Raw genomic sequence first — 17382 nt, 5'->3', positions numbered from 1 at the left:
GTCAGTTTATCTGCAATAGTCGATTCACCATTCACCCGCAAGTCAAACAAGTTCTATTTCGGATATCGATCAGTAAGCTGACATAGCTAAATTCAAATTTGACACAGAATACTATTAGTCTTTTTTTTACTCTTATTTTATCAAAACGTGATTTTTTGTTAATCTGATCGGCAATGTTGTGTTTGACGAAGACATCTCTGTGTATTTCATATGCGTTTGATCTGTAGGAGCGACGCGCTTAGCTGTGCCTCGTTTGCCACTGTTTGTTCTCACCACATTTTGTCATTTTGTCATTTTTCGTTATCTGTGACTTATTATTAGACAGAACCTCGGAAACATGGAATCTATTTAATTATTACGCGTAGTCTGTTGCCGCTAGCTAGCCATCGAAAGCCATACTGGCACATAACAGGTGCACACCTTTTCCCTTGAGTAAAAAGGGAGTGGCAAGGAGAAATTTGGTCTGTGACATTTGGTTGACAGGTGGGAACACAAATGGAGCAGAGAAAGAGCCTCAGGACTGGGGAGCACTGGTTGCTGATAGACGGAAGGAATTAATGAGCTTCAAGCGCTGCTTCTTTTTACGTCATGTTTGACATGAAAGTGAAGTTGTAGCCAACATCTTCACCAAAGGTACTTTTATCCTTTCACATTTCTTTTCTGCGGTTTTATTCGTTGAAAGAACAGCCACTCGTCACTCTCTCACATTTCTTAACTGGGTTGTTTCCGTTGGGAGAACAGGCACTGAGGAATGAGGTGTCCTTGAGGTTCCATTTGCTACAATTCTGTTTCCTTCCATGCACGGCTTATCACCGACGAGTTCAGGAAACGACATGCATCTCATGCGTTTGGGCCACGAAAAGCCATGCTGACGCATAAGAGGCACACATGCACAACCATCTCCTAGCTCTTGCCCGTTCACAAATCGGCCAACGTGGTGGAGCTTCTTTTTAGACGTTTGGCTGGCAGGTAAAGGGCATACATGAAAACAGAGGAAGAGCTTCTGGTCCGCCGAACAATTTTGATTGGTTCTTTCTCATGATCTATAGGAGGACAGACGCATAGATCACGTCACCATCAACAAGATTTTCCTTCTTTAATATATAATAATTGGTCTAACCACATTTTGACATCGTTTGTTATTTATTACTGCGAAGACGCACAGCAACATGGAATCTATTTGTTAATTTCATCATCATGCGAAGAAGCAGAACGGCTGTCTTGAATATGAACTTTTTCTCTAGTTCCTGTATGATATGAATGCATTCATACATTATATCTATGGTCTGCTGTTCTTTTTTTGAAACCATTAGGGGTGTGATATTCCATCTGATATGTTTGATCGATCGCAAGACCTTTGTTCTGGTTTCGTGACTTCGGCTGCAATGTGAACGATCTTTTGCGCATGACTAGCAACCACAATAAGCACTCTGTATGGGGTTCAACTTTGGACATTAGAGGGGGGAGTTAGTCTCAGTTGACAGGTGAAGGTATGAACAATGATCCCTCAAACGCGTGTACACCAGTGTAAGCTGTTGTTGAACTTTTAATGATAATGTCTACCTACCTCTTGACAACTAGACAAATAACAAATATCTTAGTAATAAAAACACACTTTTTAGTATTGTTTCCATTTAAAAGATCCTCCGCTTAAACCATCTGAAGAAATTGTTCATTCTTCCTTTTCACCTTTCATACTAAAGTATGCAGAACTTTTCATTGAAGAGAGCTTCTGTTTAAGATTTTATGTCATTGATAAGAATGCTTGAACAGTAACAAGTTACAGACAAAACTAGCATTAAAGCCTGAAATATGCTATTGGCTTTCTTCAAAATCCACTTGTAGCCTATTTCTTTTATTTAGAACTCTAAAAATAGAAAAAGAGAGGAGCAAATTGAGAGATCATATAAACTGTGCTGGAATAAACAGCTCTCATGTAACCCAGTGTTGCCTGTATACACTTTCATATTTGATTGACAAACCAACACAGGCTAAGGCCCTTTCAGCCAAATCTATGCCAGCTGACTCCCATTCAACTCAGTGACTGAAAACAGTAATTTCTTTCAATTCTTCATAAGATTGTAGGTCCATTGGAACACATACATGCAAAAGGAAATATTCAATCCACTTTGAACAAAAATCAAAACAGTTTAAGAAACAGCCATAAAAGTTTAAGACAGCTTACAACCTGACCACTGGTGTTTTTTTTATCACAGAGTGGGATATAGATGACACCCATCAGATTCTTCTTCATAATCTGACCATCCTCAAGTAAATCATGCTGTTCAAGAACCTGATTCCGCGCTTCTGCTCCCACTGGAAAAATAAGACGACCTCCTGGTTTAAGCTGCTCTAGAAGCTTGGGGTAAAAAATGTATATACATATGAAAATAAATGAATGTTATTCACTAAAAGATTATTCTATTTCAAAGAATGCTATTTAATGCTGCGCATTAGTTGTCTGCTTGATATTGTATTGATATTGCAAGAAAAATTCTGCCTTGGTCACAAAGGGAGTTAAAAGGTTAAGCAAACTACTGTAAATGTGGTATACAAATCACATATCCACATTTTCCAAAGAAGGGTTCATGTTAAATTTAAGATTTAAGTTTATCTTCTACTCACAGCAGACGGTAATTCTGCTGCAGCTGCTCCCACATGGATTGCATCGTAGGGCTGCCCAGGTTCATAACCTTTGCGCCCATCACCAGCTGCAGTAAATGGAACAAATGCAATTTTCAATTGGAGTGACATGCAGCCGTCAGCAACAATTGATTTGGACAAATTTTTCTACAGCCACACTTATGCAAGAAAATGAAACACTTACAGACAATTTTGACTCTGCCCTTTTCAAGAAGTTCAGGCTTCCCTCTTTTAATATTAGCCAAAGAATCTTTGACAAGCTTATCAATATGATCAATTCCATGAACCTTTCCACTTTCTCCAACCTGAAGTTTCAAAGGATTCAGACCACTAGTTTTTCAGTTGAATAACTGTTAAGTGATACTCTTGTCAAATAAAGTTGATTTACTTATTTAAAAAATGGGAAAGAATGAGATCTAACCTAGGGCCAACACCGACACGTCAGCTTTAGAACCTCTTCATGGAGGAAAATTTACATTATTAACTGAGTTGATTAAACCAAGTTGTCTTGTTGTCTTTATTGCCAATTTACTACCACAGTCACAGTTCTAGAGTACTGATACAATAATGACAGTGATACAGATAATAATGGAGTTAATGTTTCACAAATAGATAAAAATGATGGACAATAGTAAATTCTCAATTTCTTACTATACATGAGCATGTTAATACTAATTGGTACTCACCATATAAGCCATAGCAGCTGTGAGATAGCCACTCCCTGAACCAACATCTAAAGCACAAGCGCCCTCTTTGAGATGACCCTCAAGTTGTTGTAGTGCATACACATGCTGTAACAACATTACATGTAACTTGCAGTAACTGAATCTAGCTGCAGATTTTGTCTGGCTGGTAACTATCAGTTGATTTAGAAACACTAGATACCCAAGAAGTAGCTATCTCATTTGTTGGTCATGACTATCTATACACCTTTTTTACAAAACTACATAAATTTCTGATCATTGTTCTTACATATATGTTACTATTGATCACTCAGAAATCAAAGGAAGCGAAATTTGAAACAAAGCCATGATGATTGCTGATCATTTTGTATCATTACAGACAAAACTGAACTTCCTACTACTATGCCAGTGATAAATCAAACTGTAAGAGCATTTATGGAAGAAAAAAAACCATCAGTAAATAGAACATTACAGTTGATAGTTCAATTTAACAGTCTTCCAAGTGTTCAAATTCAGGCTGTTGATAGCTTATCTCAAATTATTTAGTTTGAGGTTTTGATTAAGAGAGGTTAGGCCTGTGCTCTGCTCCCGCTACCCGATGTGTCGGTGGAAGAGACGGCTGCACTCAGGACAGTGAATCTAAGCTCCTATGGTAGCTTTGGATGGGGATATTTAAACTCTACAAAACTTATTTTGGTTCCCTGGTTATTTGGTAATTATTGGCATTAACCTAAGGGTTATATTCAAGTTAACGAGCGTGATATCTTTCTGCTTCTTTCTTTTCCTAATGTCGTAACCTTTTCGCCACAGGAAAGTTTTTCAACCTCGTCACTAGAGGATCTCAACGGGGTTAACCATTAGCCGTAAAACAGAAAAAACGACGAAGCCGTTAGACAAAAAAAATCGTGAAGTTGTATCGTTAGTAGTGGAAATAGTTAGCCGAGAAATTTTCCTCTGCTAACTTTAGCGGAAAAAAAATCAATCGTTAGTTGTAAAATGGCTAAAATTAACAAATGAGAAAGCCTGCACAAGACTGCATAATAAACTAACAGTGCAAGAACAGATTATTAGCAACAGTAAGAAAATGAGACCCGACTGAAACGTTAATCTTATCATGAGCGAAACTTATTCGAGTGTCGACCATGCCAATTTGATGAAAGAGACATGTTGATTTAGACGTAGAACATTTTTTGACCGTTGTATAGTCGTTCCTAGCACGAATTCGAGATTTTAGTGAGCTCGGGATAAATTCGTGTCACGAACTTCTGCATTATTTTAAGCGCACGCTAAGATCGGCGCGCGCAAACCAAAGCTGTTTTAAATTTGAAATAAATGGGACTAACAGTTATTTCGCCTTAAGACGGTAAAATAATTTAGCAAATTAGGTGTAAAAATTGTCGAATTTTATCCGTTACTGTTAAAAAAGGTTAACCGTTAAATTTTTCTTCTAACTTTAACAGAAAGAAATTAATAGTTAGCCGTCATATAATGGCCAATACAATGGATTCTCAAAACACAAATAGTGAACTGAACAGCAGATTGAGGCAAGTTATGTGGATTCCAATGTTGACCTCTCGCGGACTTATAAAATTACTAGCTGAAGTCAGTTCTAAATAAGCGTTACCATCCATGGAAGACGTCTCTTCAGCCTCTGAGCTGCTAGTACATCAAAGGATTTTATAGTGTGATTTTATGTTATTGTAAGTTGTGACACGCTCTAGAACCTACATAATTATGTCTTTGCCACGGAGTCGTTAGACTTATCGCAAAATAGCCAACTCCAGACGAAATGACAGTCAGACGAATTTTACTAGTTCCCTGTCTTCGCGACAACTTTGATGATAAAAGAGCTCTTCTTAGAGGGAAGAAAAGATTTGAAAGAGATCCAGCTCGACTTGAAGGTTAGAATAGAACTTTGAAAAATATCAAACTGAGAAAAACAATGGAAAAAAATGCGTGTCGTGTGCTCCTACAAGCCGCCACATGGAATGACATCACTGTAGAATTTCCGTTAGCAGATGTGCACTTGGCAGGTAAATCTTGTCAGTCTCATCTCAGCAAATTGAGCTTTGCGCGCTAAAAAGGCCTCAAATTACATGCTAAAACACGCAAATGCAGGTGCCAAGTGCATGTGGTAATGCTTGTAAGTCACACGCAAGACAGAATAATTAATTTGTAACGTTTGTGTTCTGATTCAGTCCTTAACCTTTAACCAGATGGTTCCTAGCTTTCTTAGTCAGGTTAACATCGAAGAAATGGAATTAACCATATCATTCCTCAAGCAACCACAACAACAACAAAAAAATCAACCTAACAAACAAATAAAAAAATACTGTAAAGGAGGGACTATTTCTTTTTCGTAAGTTCTTAATTGCGACAACGAAGACACAAAGAAGAGGTTATTTCAATAATTTTACTCCGCTTTTTTTAGATTAAACTTTCAACGGAGAAAATAAGAGAACTCCTTTAGTTATTTTATGAGAGGCAAGGCACTGCAAAAATGATGCGGTTTGAACTTTGTCACCCAACTCTGGATCTAAGAGATTGTGTCTTAAATATCATATAAAGGAAAGAGAAGAGGCTCGCTAACTTTAGCTGAAATAATGTCCAGTCCTTCAGGGTGACGCAGATCAAACACTATTTCTGAATGAACATAACTTTTGTTCTTTTTTTTAACCTCCTGTCATGTATTATTCCATCTCTCTGAGTCCAGACTCTTCAGATATCGTTGACTACACCCGGTCTGTCTTAAAAATAATATATGACAATCTGTTTGTGTCGTCTTATCTCTGATGTACTTTGTTAGCGTTGATTTTGATTCTTCACTGTAGGTTCACTCTGTAAAAACGAAGAAAACGAGCCAGCAAAGGAAGGAAAATTTTTTATAGATAACTCTCCTTTGTCAATGTTTGGAATAAACACGAGGTCTTATTTTTATTGGTTTCATTCCAAATGGATATATTGCTACGAAAAATTTTTTCTTCCCGGTCTCCAAAGCCAAAGTAAAAAGAAAGAAAAGTAAATTACATTTAAATCAGAGATAGTACTCGATAATAATATTAATAGTGATGAAAGTAGAAATTAGAGGAATTAAATTCAACTCAGGCGTTTATTTGTTTACTTGGAAAAGCATTTGCAAAAGATGTACCCAGCTCACGGAAGGTGCGTTTGGAAGAGTCCTGTATCATTACACCGATTTAATTAGAAGCATCTAAGAAGATGTGAAAAATACTTCTTAGCATGTAGATTAAGTTAGTAACCAGGCCATTTTGCTTCACTCATTCAGCTTCACACTTTAACTCCCAGTAATGCCGGATTAACATGTAACTTCTCACTATAACACTCATACATTATTTAACAAACAGGTAATGAGAATACTCAAACTTATCAGGTAGAAATTGCTATCTTGATTTAACACCAGATTCTCGTGACTATTCTGCAAGGAAATGCGTAGCAGCCAGAGAGAATTAATCAGATCTTTGTAGTTTAAGGGTCAACTCAAGCGCAAACACAATAGCCTTATTTAACAGGGGAACGGCGTAAACGCCACAATACAAACTTAAATTTGGAAATACAGAACAAGAAGGTTTACCCAAAAGTTGACGTTTCGTTGATATTATGACGCTATTTTCAAGAGAACAATGAATATTCTTTGATTGCGAGAAGACTTAGCAGAGCTGAATTAATCAACACGAGGTAGCAAACAACGACTTTCAGTTGGCACCTTGGCTCAGGCCATACCTTGTGCACGATATGTTCAAATGGGCCACCGCATAGGGTCAAGGATATGATGTCTACCGAAGGGTTTACGAACACATGAAGATTAGTGCTAAACCGCCTTAGACAAGAGTGATTGTTGTGAATCAACAAAAGTACCTGTTATCAACTGCTATGGCAACAAAAAACACTTCTGTTAAGAATTAAAAAAATGCGAGAGGAAGGGTGTGATACAGCATGAGAAGACTTTATTTATTTATTTCACACAACTTCGATTTATGTGCACTGGTCGGCCAAGAAAAACATTGAATATAACTTTTATTTCAAAGATTACTGATATTTTTGTTTTTTATAGAGTAATTTAAACTTGACTTGGAAAGGATCTTTACAAGGCTACCTGCCCATCACATTTGAAAATTATATTTCATATAACTTTTACTATGACTTCAATAACAAATTAATATTTGTTTACTTTACTCCGCTAGACTGAAAGAGCGCACATCTTTCTCGGAAATAGAAGAAGAGTTGAAGTGAACTTGAAAGATCAATTTTAAAGTTCAAACAAGGCTTTAAACTGCTTATGAAATTTAAGATTAGAAATCGCCAGCTTTCGCTAATCCACTTCATCATTACCGTATGGCTTGTTTTTCCAAATAACAAATCTAACGCAAAACGAGATATGACTGATGATATAAATGACGGCCATTATTAGAAAATGGCGCACAAATGTTGCGGTTTAAAACTCAGTCTTTTTGGTTCTCTGCTGTGTTTGGTAGTAGCTGCAGATGTTGTCGTGGAGGTATTATTTATGCACCCTTATGTACAATCCCGTTCGGATCTATGCACGACTTCTTGCCGCCAGCTTTTGGAAAATTTTTGCATCTCATTCTCTTTGGCCAGCGAACGTGATGTAGGCGCATGAAAGGAGCACAACCTCTCTTCGCTTGTTTGCAAGTCGAGCGACAAGGAGGAAGTGGGTCTGTGACATTCGGTCGGCATTCAGGAGCGTACATAGAGCAAAGAAAGAGCTTCAGATTTGGAGAACACTTGCCTCCAAATAGTGGCCTGAGCTGTTGGAAATAGACGGCTTCTTCCTCTTTGATGTTTGGCAGTGATGTACGGTTGTAGCCAATACCCTGGCAGAAAGGTATTTTTATCCTTTTACATTTCTTTACAGCGACTGAGGGTAAAGGTGTCGTTACGGATCCTTTAGCTGAATTTCTGTTTGGTCCTATGCATATCTTTTGGCCGAGTTTCGGAAAATTTTCGCATCTCATTCGCTTGGGCCACGAAAAGCCGTACTGGCGCATAAGAGGCGCACAACCTTCCCTTGCTTGTTGGCAAAGTGATCGACATGGGGGAATTTCTTTCCTATAGTTCGGCTGACATATAGGAGTATAAATGGAGCACAGAAAGAGCTTCAGGTCTACCGAACACTTGATCTCGACTAGCGGCCAGAATTGATGAACTTCAAGCGCCGCCTCTTCCTGTGTGTCGTGGTTGAACATGTTTGGCATGTAGGTGAAGTTGTAGCCGATGCCCTGACACAAAGGTACTTTGATCTTCTCACATTTCTTAAATGGGGTTGTTTTCTTCGGAAGAACAGGCTCTAATGGATGAGCTGTCGTTGACGTTCCGTTCGCTACAATTCCGTTTCCTTCCATGCACGGTTCATCGCCACCGTGTTCAGGAAACGTTTTGCATCTCATGCGTTTGGGCCAAGAAAAGCCATACTGACGCAGTAAACGCGCACAACCATCTCTTGCCCTTTCACAAATCGAACGACATGGTGGAACTCTTTTTTTGACGTTTGCCTGGCAGTTTGGAGCAAACATGGAACAGAGGAAAAGCTTCAGGTCCGCCGAACACTTGATCTCTACTAGCGGCCAAAATTGATGAACTTCAAGCGCTGCCTCTTCCTGCGTGTCGTGGTTGAACATGTTTGGCATGGAAGTGAAGTTGTAGCCAATGCCTTGGCACAATGGTATTTTGATCTTCTCACATTTTCCTATTTTACCAGAAACGCAGGTGAGCGCACTCAAAAGCAGCAAGGTCGTGAAAACGACGCACTGAATTTCAGCCATTGCAATGGTTATTGCGAGAGTGTTGTCGATATCTGACTCAAGCCCTTTATGTACGTAATTCTTGTCAAAATGGTGATGAAATGTTTATCCTAGCTTAAGGTTTCGTTAACCAGTCAATGGCAATGACCTTGTCTGGACTGTACAACTGATACGATTAGCTAAACGAGATTTACCGAAAATAGTGAATTTGATTACTGAGCTTTATAGCTTTGCGCAAATCTTTATTGGCTACGATTTGTTTCGATTAGTTTTGCCTTAAAGTGAGATAGAACCCCACTAAACGTCTGTAAAAAACCTTTTTGTCGAGAAAAATGCATCTAAAGTTTGTGGAATTATGAAAGCAAAATCGACCGGCATGAGCTTAAAGTTTTTAGCACACACCCATATTGACAGTTTTAAAAGTTTAAGCATTTAAAGAATCTGAAGTTCTACCCCGATGGCATTTAAAAGGAGGAAAAAGCGAAGGAAATTGGTTAGCCAATTCTTGAATAGGAAATCATCTGTTCCGGTTCTTTTGTGTATACTCTAATCTAACGGGAAACGTTATGTTCTTTGATACTAAACATTTTTATTCATTCATCGAAAGTGGGTACTAAAAATATAACTTAGACTGATGTGGGCTTTACAGTAGAGAATGACTCTTTTTACCCTCCGGTTTTTTTTTTTTACATTTTCGTGGAACGAAAGAGGCCCATACAGAGCTAGGAAGTTTTTTGCTTTTCAAGAAAACTGAAGTGGACACGGCATGTAAATTATTTTACTATCAAGTTACACCAGGATACAGAGAAAATTGCGTGAGCTGAAAGGATTACAGGTGGAAGATGATCATCACCTGCATAAGAGGCTCGTCGCCTAAAAAGTCTACCTTCTTTGTTTTCATCGTTGCCCTTGTCAAGCTATGTTTTAAAAACATTTTCAAGGACAGAAAAAAAAAGCAAAATAAGTGGGCTGATGAATTTTAAGTGAAGGATTTCTTCTACTCAAGCAGGGACTTAAGAGACATTCATGTACTTAATCAACATTTTCAAGGACTCTTCATCCATCTTGATGGTCTTGCCTTGTATTGACAATACCTAAAACTTCGGGGGATAGCGCTACGTCTGATTCAATAGCTTTCTAAGCAACATAAGCGGATATAAATGTTGTAGTACTTGAAAATTTAGAAGGAGATTAACATTTGGATCTTCAGCAAATGAAAACCTTTCTACACCACTTAGGGATACACCGCCCTCAAATGAGAATTTCACTCAGTCGAAAGAAAGCGACGTTTATTCAGGATAAAAAGAACAATAAAAGAAGACAAACAATAAAACCAAAATAGGCAAAAACAAAGACTAAAAAAATTAAAACGACAGCAACAAAAAATTACGGGCTCATTACAATGCATTTAACTTCAACTCCCTTCAAACGAATCTTCAAAATGGGAGCTACTGGAGCTTTAAACATGCTGCGGTTCTGAAATATATTTGTAGATGATCCTCTGTAATTGATGTCAGAGACTTAACAAAGAAGATCTTGGCATAATCGCTGCCATTGATTAAACACCGCATCGGAAACGCAAAAAAAAAAAAAGCCAAGACAACATCAAATGCCGGAACGTTTATTGGAGTTAATACGGTAATTATACCTCTCAGAGACATAACCTTAAGATTCAATTTAATTGCAATTAAAGATTAAAGTAAAGTTAAAGTATGTTATAAGCATATCTTTTCTACATGATTTTTGGTAAGTATTCCAGTTTTTGTTAAAAAAAATTTCTGTAATTCATTTCTGAGAGTGAAACAGATAGGTTGTTTCATGCAGATGCCGTATTAATTCGCTGTGACACCGTAGCGTTTATCAAATTTTTGGTGTTTCCGATGCGACCTTAATCAAAGGCGGTTTGGGTTTTATTTTTTCTTAAAAAGGAAATCATATTTACGCGGGTGATCAAAGGCCCAAGGTTAAAATTCCAGCTTGTTCAGGCTCAATCACAAATCATCGTCAAGCCTCTAAAACGTGCAAGGCTCTGAAGTGTGAGAACACGTTTTTCGCACGCAGGCTCAAGAACTAAACAAAATATAGAGGAAACACTGTGTGCATTGGACCATACTTTTGACATGCTTCTCAAACGCTTTTCTCGTGTATTTCACATGTATATCAAATTTACAAGTAAAAGCTGTGGTCACGCTCTCTCGTGTACTTTCTGCAGTTGTTTAAAATGAATTTGCGGATCCTTATTGCGTACCTCAATGTGAATCCTTCGAGACTCGTTGTGGTGAGCTAGTGGCTTAGTGCTAGAGCAAGGAGGTCTGATATTCCATTCCTCGAGAGGGAATCGTAAATTTTCCTGTGTCCCATGCTCGTGACGTGACCAAAAATATATTTCTCTAATTCATTACCGAGCTCAAAATTTAATCCATTTCCCATTCTATTAATTTGATAGCACTTAAATGAAAGATTGAAGCCAATTCAAAACAAATACGCTCTAAATCCTACCCTCTTTCTACATATTTTGTGAAATAATAACAAACTTCCCGGATGCTCCTCTTTCGAAAATTTCTTGCCTAAATTATTTAGTAAAGGACCATTTGAATATTGGAATTGCAGCGGAAGACAAGGAAAATAAACACATTGACTTCAGCTTTTAATTAGTTTTGGTTTGTTTGAAAAAACCGGGTGGTACGTCTTTTTCAAAGGAGTTAGTTTACTGTCAGTTTATCTGCAATAGTCGATTCACCATTCACCCGTAAGTCAAACAAAATTATACTTCGGATGTCAATATGCTGACATAGCTAAATTCTAATTTGACACTAAATACTATTAGTCTTTTTTTTTACTCTTATTTTATCAAAACGTGATTTTTTTGTTAATCTGATCGGCAGTGTTGTGTTTGACGAAGATATCTCTTTGTGTTCCATATGCGTTTGGTCTGTAGAAGCGACGCACTCAGCTGTGCCTCTTTTGCCACTGTCTTGTTCTCACCACAATTTGACGTCATCTGTGACTTATTATTAGACAGACCCTTGGAAACATGAAATCTCTTTAATAATTACATTTTTTACTCAGAAAACACAAGAATAATAAAACTACTCACTGTATGTTGCAAATACAATCAGGTGGACAGCCTATAACTACTATTACTTACAATTAAATCTTTTGCTTTCAATACGTTTACAATACTTCGACTACCGACGAATACTTACGACTGCTCACGAAGAAATTTTCGCAATATATGACTCTACTTCATAAAATTATACTATTCATTATGCTGACTAGTTTCCCAAAGATGCCAATCAAAAATATTTCAAAAAGAAACATGCGCTATTATTGGTATGACCGCACATAGCCACATTGGAAAATGAATTTTGACTGTAACTCAACCTCCAAAACTGGAAGTGATAGCAATCAAGATGAAATACCATTCTTCACAATTTTTCCACGAGGCTGGTGTGTTTGGGAATTTCTTGCTGTCGAGTTATTGTCAATGCACTATTACGTACCATTGCGTTCCGATCTACGCGTAGTCTGTTGCCGTTAGCTTTGGGAAAATGTCTGCATCTCATCGTTTTGGGCCATCGAAAGCCATACTGGCACATAACAGGGGCACAGCCCCTTTTCCCTTGAGTAAAAAGGGAGTGGCAAGGAGAAATTTGGTCCGTGACATTTGGTTGACAGGTGGGAGCACAAATGGAGCAGAGAAAGAGCCTCAGGACTGGGGAGCACTGGTTGCTGATGGGCGGAAGGAATTGACAAGCTTCAAGCGCTGCCTCTTTTTACGTCATGTTTGACATGTAAGTGAAGTTGTAGCCAACATCTTCACACAAAGGCATTTTCATCCTTTCACATTTCTTTTCTGCGGTTTTATTCGTTGAAAGGACAGCCACCTGTCATCCTCTCACATTTCCTAACTGGGGTTATTTCCGTTGGATGAACAGGCACTGAGGAATGAGGTGTCATTGAGGTTCCATTCGCTACAATTCCGTTTCCTTCCATGCACGGCTTATCACCGACGAGTTCAGGAAACGATTTGCATCTCATGCGTTTGGGCCACGAAAAGCCATGCTGACGCATAAGAGGTGCACAACCATCTCTTGCCCGTTCAAAAATCGACCAACGTGGTGGAACTTCTTTTTAGACGTTTGGCTGGCAGGTAGGGGAATACATGAAAACAGAGAAAGAGCTTCAGGTTCGCCGAACAATTTCGCTTGGTTCTTTCTTATGATCTCTAGGAGGACGGACGCATAGATCACGTCACCATCAACAAGATTTTCCTTCTTTAATAATAAATAATAATTGGTCTAACCACATTTTGACATCGTTTGTTATTTATTACTGCGCATACGCATAGCAACATGGAATCTATTTGTTAATTTCATCATTATGCGAAGAAGCAGAACACCTGTCGTGAATATGAACTTTTTTTCTGTTTCCTGTATGATATGAATGCATTCATACACCCTCTTTGAGATAACCCTCAAGTTGTTGTACTGCATACACATGCTGTAACAACATTACATGTAACTTGCAGTAAGTAAAAATATCGGTAACCGAATCTAGCTCCAGATTTTGTCTGGCTGGTAACTATCAGTTGATTTAGAAACACTAGATACCCAAGAAGTAGCTATCTCATTTGTTGGTCATGACTATCTATACACCTTTTTCACAAAACTGCATAAATTTCTGATCATTGTTCTTACATATGTGTTATTATTGATCACTCAGAAATCAAAGGAAGCAAAATTTGAAACAAAGCCATGATGATTGCTGATCATTTTGGAATGATATTGAATCATTACAGACAAAACTGAACTTCCTACTACTATGCCAGTGATAAATCAAACTGTAAGAGCATTTATGGAAGAAAAAAACTGTCAGTAAATAGAACATTACAGTTGATAGTCCAATTAAACAGTCTTTCAAATGTTCAAATTCAGGCTGTTGATAGCTTATCTCAAGTTATTTAGTTTGAGGTTTTGATTAAGAGAGGTTAGGCCTGTGCTCTGCTCCCGCTACCCGATGTGTCGGTGGAAGAGACGGCTGCACTCAGGCCAGTAGATCTAAGCTCTATGATAGCTCTGGATGGGGATATTTAAAACTCTACAAAACTTATTCTGCTTCCCTGGTTATTTTGTAATTATTGGCATTAACTTAAGGGTTATATTCAAGTTAACGAGCGTGATATCTTTCTGCTTCTTTCTTTTTCTAATGTCGTAACCTTTTCGCCACAGGAAAGTTTTTCAACCTCAGCACTAGAGGATCTCAACGAGGTTAACCATTAGCCGTAAAACAGAAAAAAAATTAAGCCGTTAGGCTAAAAAATTGTTAAATTGTATCCGTTCGCAGTGAAAATAGTTAACCGAGAAATTTTCTTCTACTAACTTTAACGCAAAGAAATCAATTGTTAGCTGTAAAATGGCCAAAATTAATAAATGAGAAAGCTTCTTTGACCAGCAGGTGAAAGAGAATTGAAATGACATATCTTTGAAATGGAAATTTTAGAAATGACGCTTCGAGATAAGGAAGTTAAACAAGGTTATGGATAGGCTGGAAAACTGCATAATAAACAAACAGTACAAGAACAGATTATTAGCAACAGTAAGAAAATGAGACCCGAGTGAAACGTTAATCTTTTCATGAGCGAAACTTATTCGAGTGTCCACCATGCCAATTTGACGAAAGAGACTTGTTGATTTAGACGTAGAACATTTTTTGCCCGTTGTATAGTCGTTCCTAACACGAATTCGAGATTTTATTGAACTCAGGATAAATTCGTGTCCCGAACTTCTGCATTATTTTAAGCGCACGTGAAGATCGGCGCGCGCAAACCAAAGCTGTTTTAAATTTGAAAAAAATGAGATTAACAGTTATTTTGCCTTAAGACGGCAAAATAATTTAGCAAATTAGGTGTAAAAATTGTCGAATTTTATCCGTTACTGTTTAAAAAGGTTAACCGTTAAATTTTTCTTCTAACTTTAACAGAAAGAAATTAATAGTTAGCCGTCATATAATGGCCAATACAATGGATTCTCAAAACACAAATAGTGAACTGAACAGCAGATTAAGGCAAGTTATGTGGATTCTAATGTTGACCTCTCGCGGACTTATAAAATTACTAGCTGAAGTCAGTTCTAAATAAGCGTTACCATCCATGGAAAACGTCTCTTCAGCCTCTGAGCTGCTAGTACATCAAAGGATTTTATAGTGTGATTTTATGTTATTGTAAGTTGTGACACGCTGTAGAACCCACATAATTATGTCTTTGCCACGGAGTCGCTAGGCGTATCGCAAAATAGCCAACTCCAGACGAAATGACGAAATGACAGCCAAACGAGTTTTACTAGTTCCCAGTCTTCGCGACAACTTTGATGTTAAAAGAGCTCTTCTTAGAGGGAAGAAAAGATTTGAAAGAGATCCAGCCCGGTTTGAAGGTTAAAACAGAACTTTAAAAATATCAAACTGAGAAAAAAAATGAAAAAAATGCGTGTCGTGTGCTCCTACAAGCCGCCACATGGAATGACATCACTGTAGAATATCCGTTAGCAGATGTGCACTTGGCAAGTAAATCTTGTCAGTGTCATCTCAGCAAATTGAGCTTTGCGCGTTAAAAAGGCCTCAAATTACATGCTTAAACACGCAAATGCAGGTGCCAAGTGCATGTGGTAATGCTTGTAAATCACACGCAAGACAGAATAATTAATTTGTAACGTTTGTGTTCTGATTCAGTCCTCAACCTTTAACCAGATGGTTCCTAGCTTTCTTAGTCAGGTTAACATCGAAGAAATGGAATTAACCATATCATTCCTCAAACAACCACAACAACAACAAAACAATAAGCCTAACAAAAAAATAAAAAACAACTGCAGAGGAGGGACTATTTCTTTTTCGTAAATTCTTAATCACGACAACGAAGACACAAAGAAGAGGTTATTTCAATAACTTCACTCCGCTCTTTTTAGATTAAACTTTCAACGGAGAAAATAAGAGAACTCCATTAGTTATTTTATGAGAGGCAAGGCACTGCAAAAATGATGCGGTTTGAACTTTGTCACCCAACTCTGGATCTAAAAGATTGTGTTTTAAATATCATATAAAGGCAAGAAAAGAGGCTCGCTAACTTTAGCTGAAATAATGTCCAGTCCTTCAGGGTGTCGCAGATCAAACACTATTTCTGAATGAACATAACTTTTGTTCTTTTTTTTAACCTCCTGATAACTCTTCTCTGTCAATGTTTGGAATAAACACGAGCTCTTATTTTTATTGGTTTTATTCCAAACGGATATATTGCTACAAAAATATTTTCTTCCCGGTCTTCAAAGCCAAAGTAAAAAGAAAGAAAAGTAAATTATATTGAAATCAGAGATAGTGTTCGATAATAATATTAATAGTGATGAAAATAGAAATTAGGGGAATTAAATTCAACTCAGGCGTTTATTTGTTTACTTGGACAAGCATTTGCACAAGATGTACCCAGTTCACGGAAGGTGTGTTTGGAAGAGTCCTGTATCATTACACGGATTTAATTAGAAGCAGCTAAGAAGATGTGAAAAATACTTCTTAACGTGTAGATCAAGTTAGTAACCAGGCCATTTTGCTTCACTCATTCAGCTTCATACTTTAACTCCCAGTAATGCCGGATTAACATGTAACTTCTCACTATAACACTCATACATTATTTAACAAACAGGTAATGAGAATACTCAAACTTATCAGGTAGAGATTTTTATCCTGATTTAACACCAGATTCTCGTGACTATTCTGCAAGGAAATGCGTAGCAGTCAGGGAGAATTAGATCATTGGAATTTAAGGGTCAACTCAAGCGCAAACACAATAGCCTTATTTAACAGGGGAACGGCGAAAATGCCAGAATACAAACTTAAATTTGGAGATACAAAAGAAGAAAGTTTACCAAAAAGTTGACGTTTCGTTGACATTATGACGCTATTTTCAAGAGAACAATGAATATTCTTTGATTGCGAGAAGACTTAGCAAAGCTGAATTAATCAACACGAGGTAGCAAACAACGACTTTCAGTTGGCACCTTAGCTCAAGCCATACCTTGTGCACGATATGTTCAAATGGGCCACCGCATTGGGTCAAGGATATGATGTCTACCGAAGGGTTTACGAACACATGAAGATTAGTGCTAAACCGCCCTAGACAAGAGTGATTGTTGTGAATCAACAAAAGCACCTGTTATCAACTGCTATGGCAACAAAAAACACTTCTATTAAGAATTCAAAAAATGCGAGAGGGAGGGTGTGATACAGCAAGA

At 37.7% G+C, this 17382-nt stretch overlaps 2 protein-coding genes and 1 pseudogene across 2 annotated transcripts; all 3 read right to left on the bottom strand.

Moving 5' to 3' along the window:
- Positions 1 to 1529: 1529 nt before the first annotated feature.
- On the bottom strand, positions 1530 to 3446 carry LOC136277569 (protein-L-isoaspartate(D-aspartate) O-methyltransferase-like). The gene is made up of 5 exons (XM_066159944.1): positions 3330 to 3446; positions 2828 to 2948; positions 2626 to 2711; positions 2186 to 2359; positions 1530 to 1867 (listed from the first exon to the last, which is right to left on the bottom strand). The coding sequence occupies exons 1-5, from the start codon at positions 3444 to 3446 to the stop codon at positions 1856 to 1858; spliced, it is 510 nt and encodes a 169-aa protein (XP_066016041.1). The 3' UTR covers positions 1530 to 1855.
- Positions 3447 to 7300: 3854 nt separating this feature from the next.
- LOC136277917 (uncharacterized) lies at positions 7301 to 9195 on the bottom strand. The gene has a single exon (XM_066160809.1). The coding sequence runs from the start codon at positions 9125 to 9127 to the stop codon at positions 7850 to 7852; it is 1278 nt and encodes a 425-aa protein (XP_066016906.1). The 5' UTR covers positions 9128 to 9195; the 3' UTR covers positions 7301 to 7849.
- Positions 9196 to 11975: 2780 nt separating this feature from the next.
- On the bottom strand, positions 11976 to 13425 carry LOC136277568 (frizzled-8-like; annotated as a pseudogene).
- Between the last annotated feature and the right edge of the window lie 3957 nt (positions 13426 to 17382).

This window comes from Pocillopora verrucosa, chromosome 13 (assembly GCF_036669915.1).
Source record: "Pocillopora verrucosa isolate sample1 chromosome 13, ASM3666991v2, whole genome shotgun sequence".
Taxonomy (NCBI): Eukaryota; Metazoa; Cnidaria; class Anthozoa; order Scleractinia; family Pocilloporidae; genus Pocillopora; species Pocillopora verrucosa.
The sequence above is the reverse complement of the archived record's forward strand: the minus strand, read 5'-3'. Positions and strand labels throughout refer to the sequence as shown.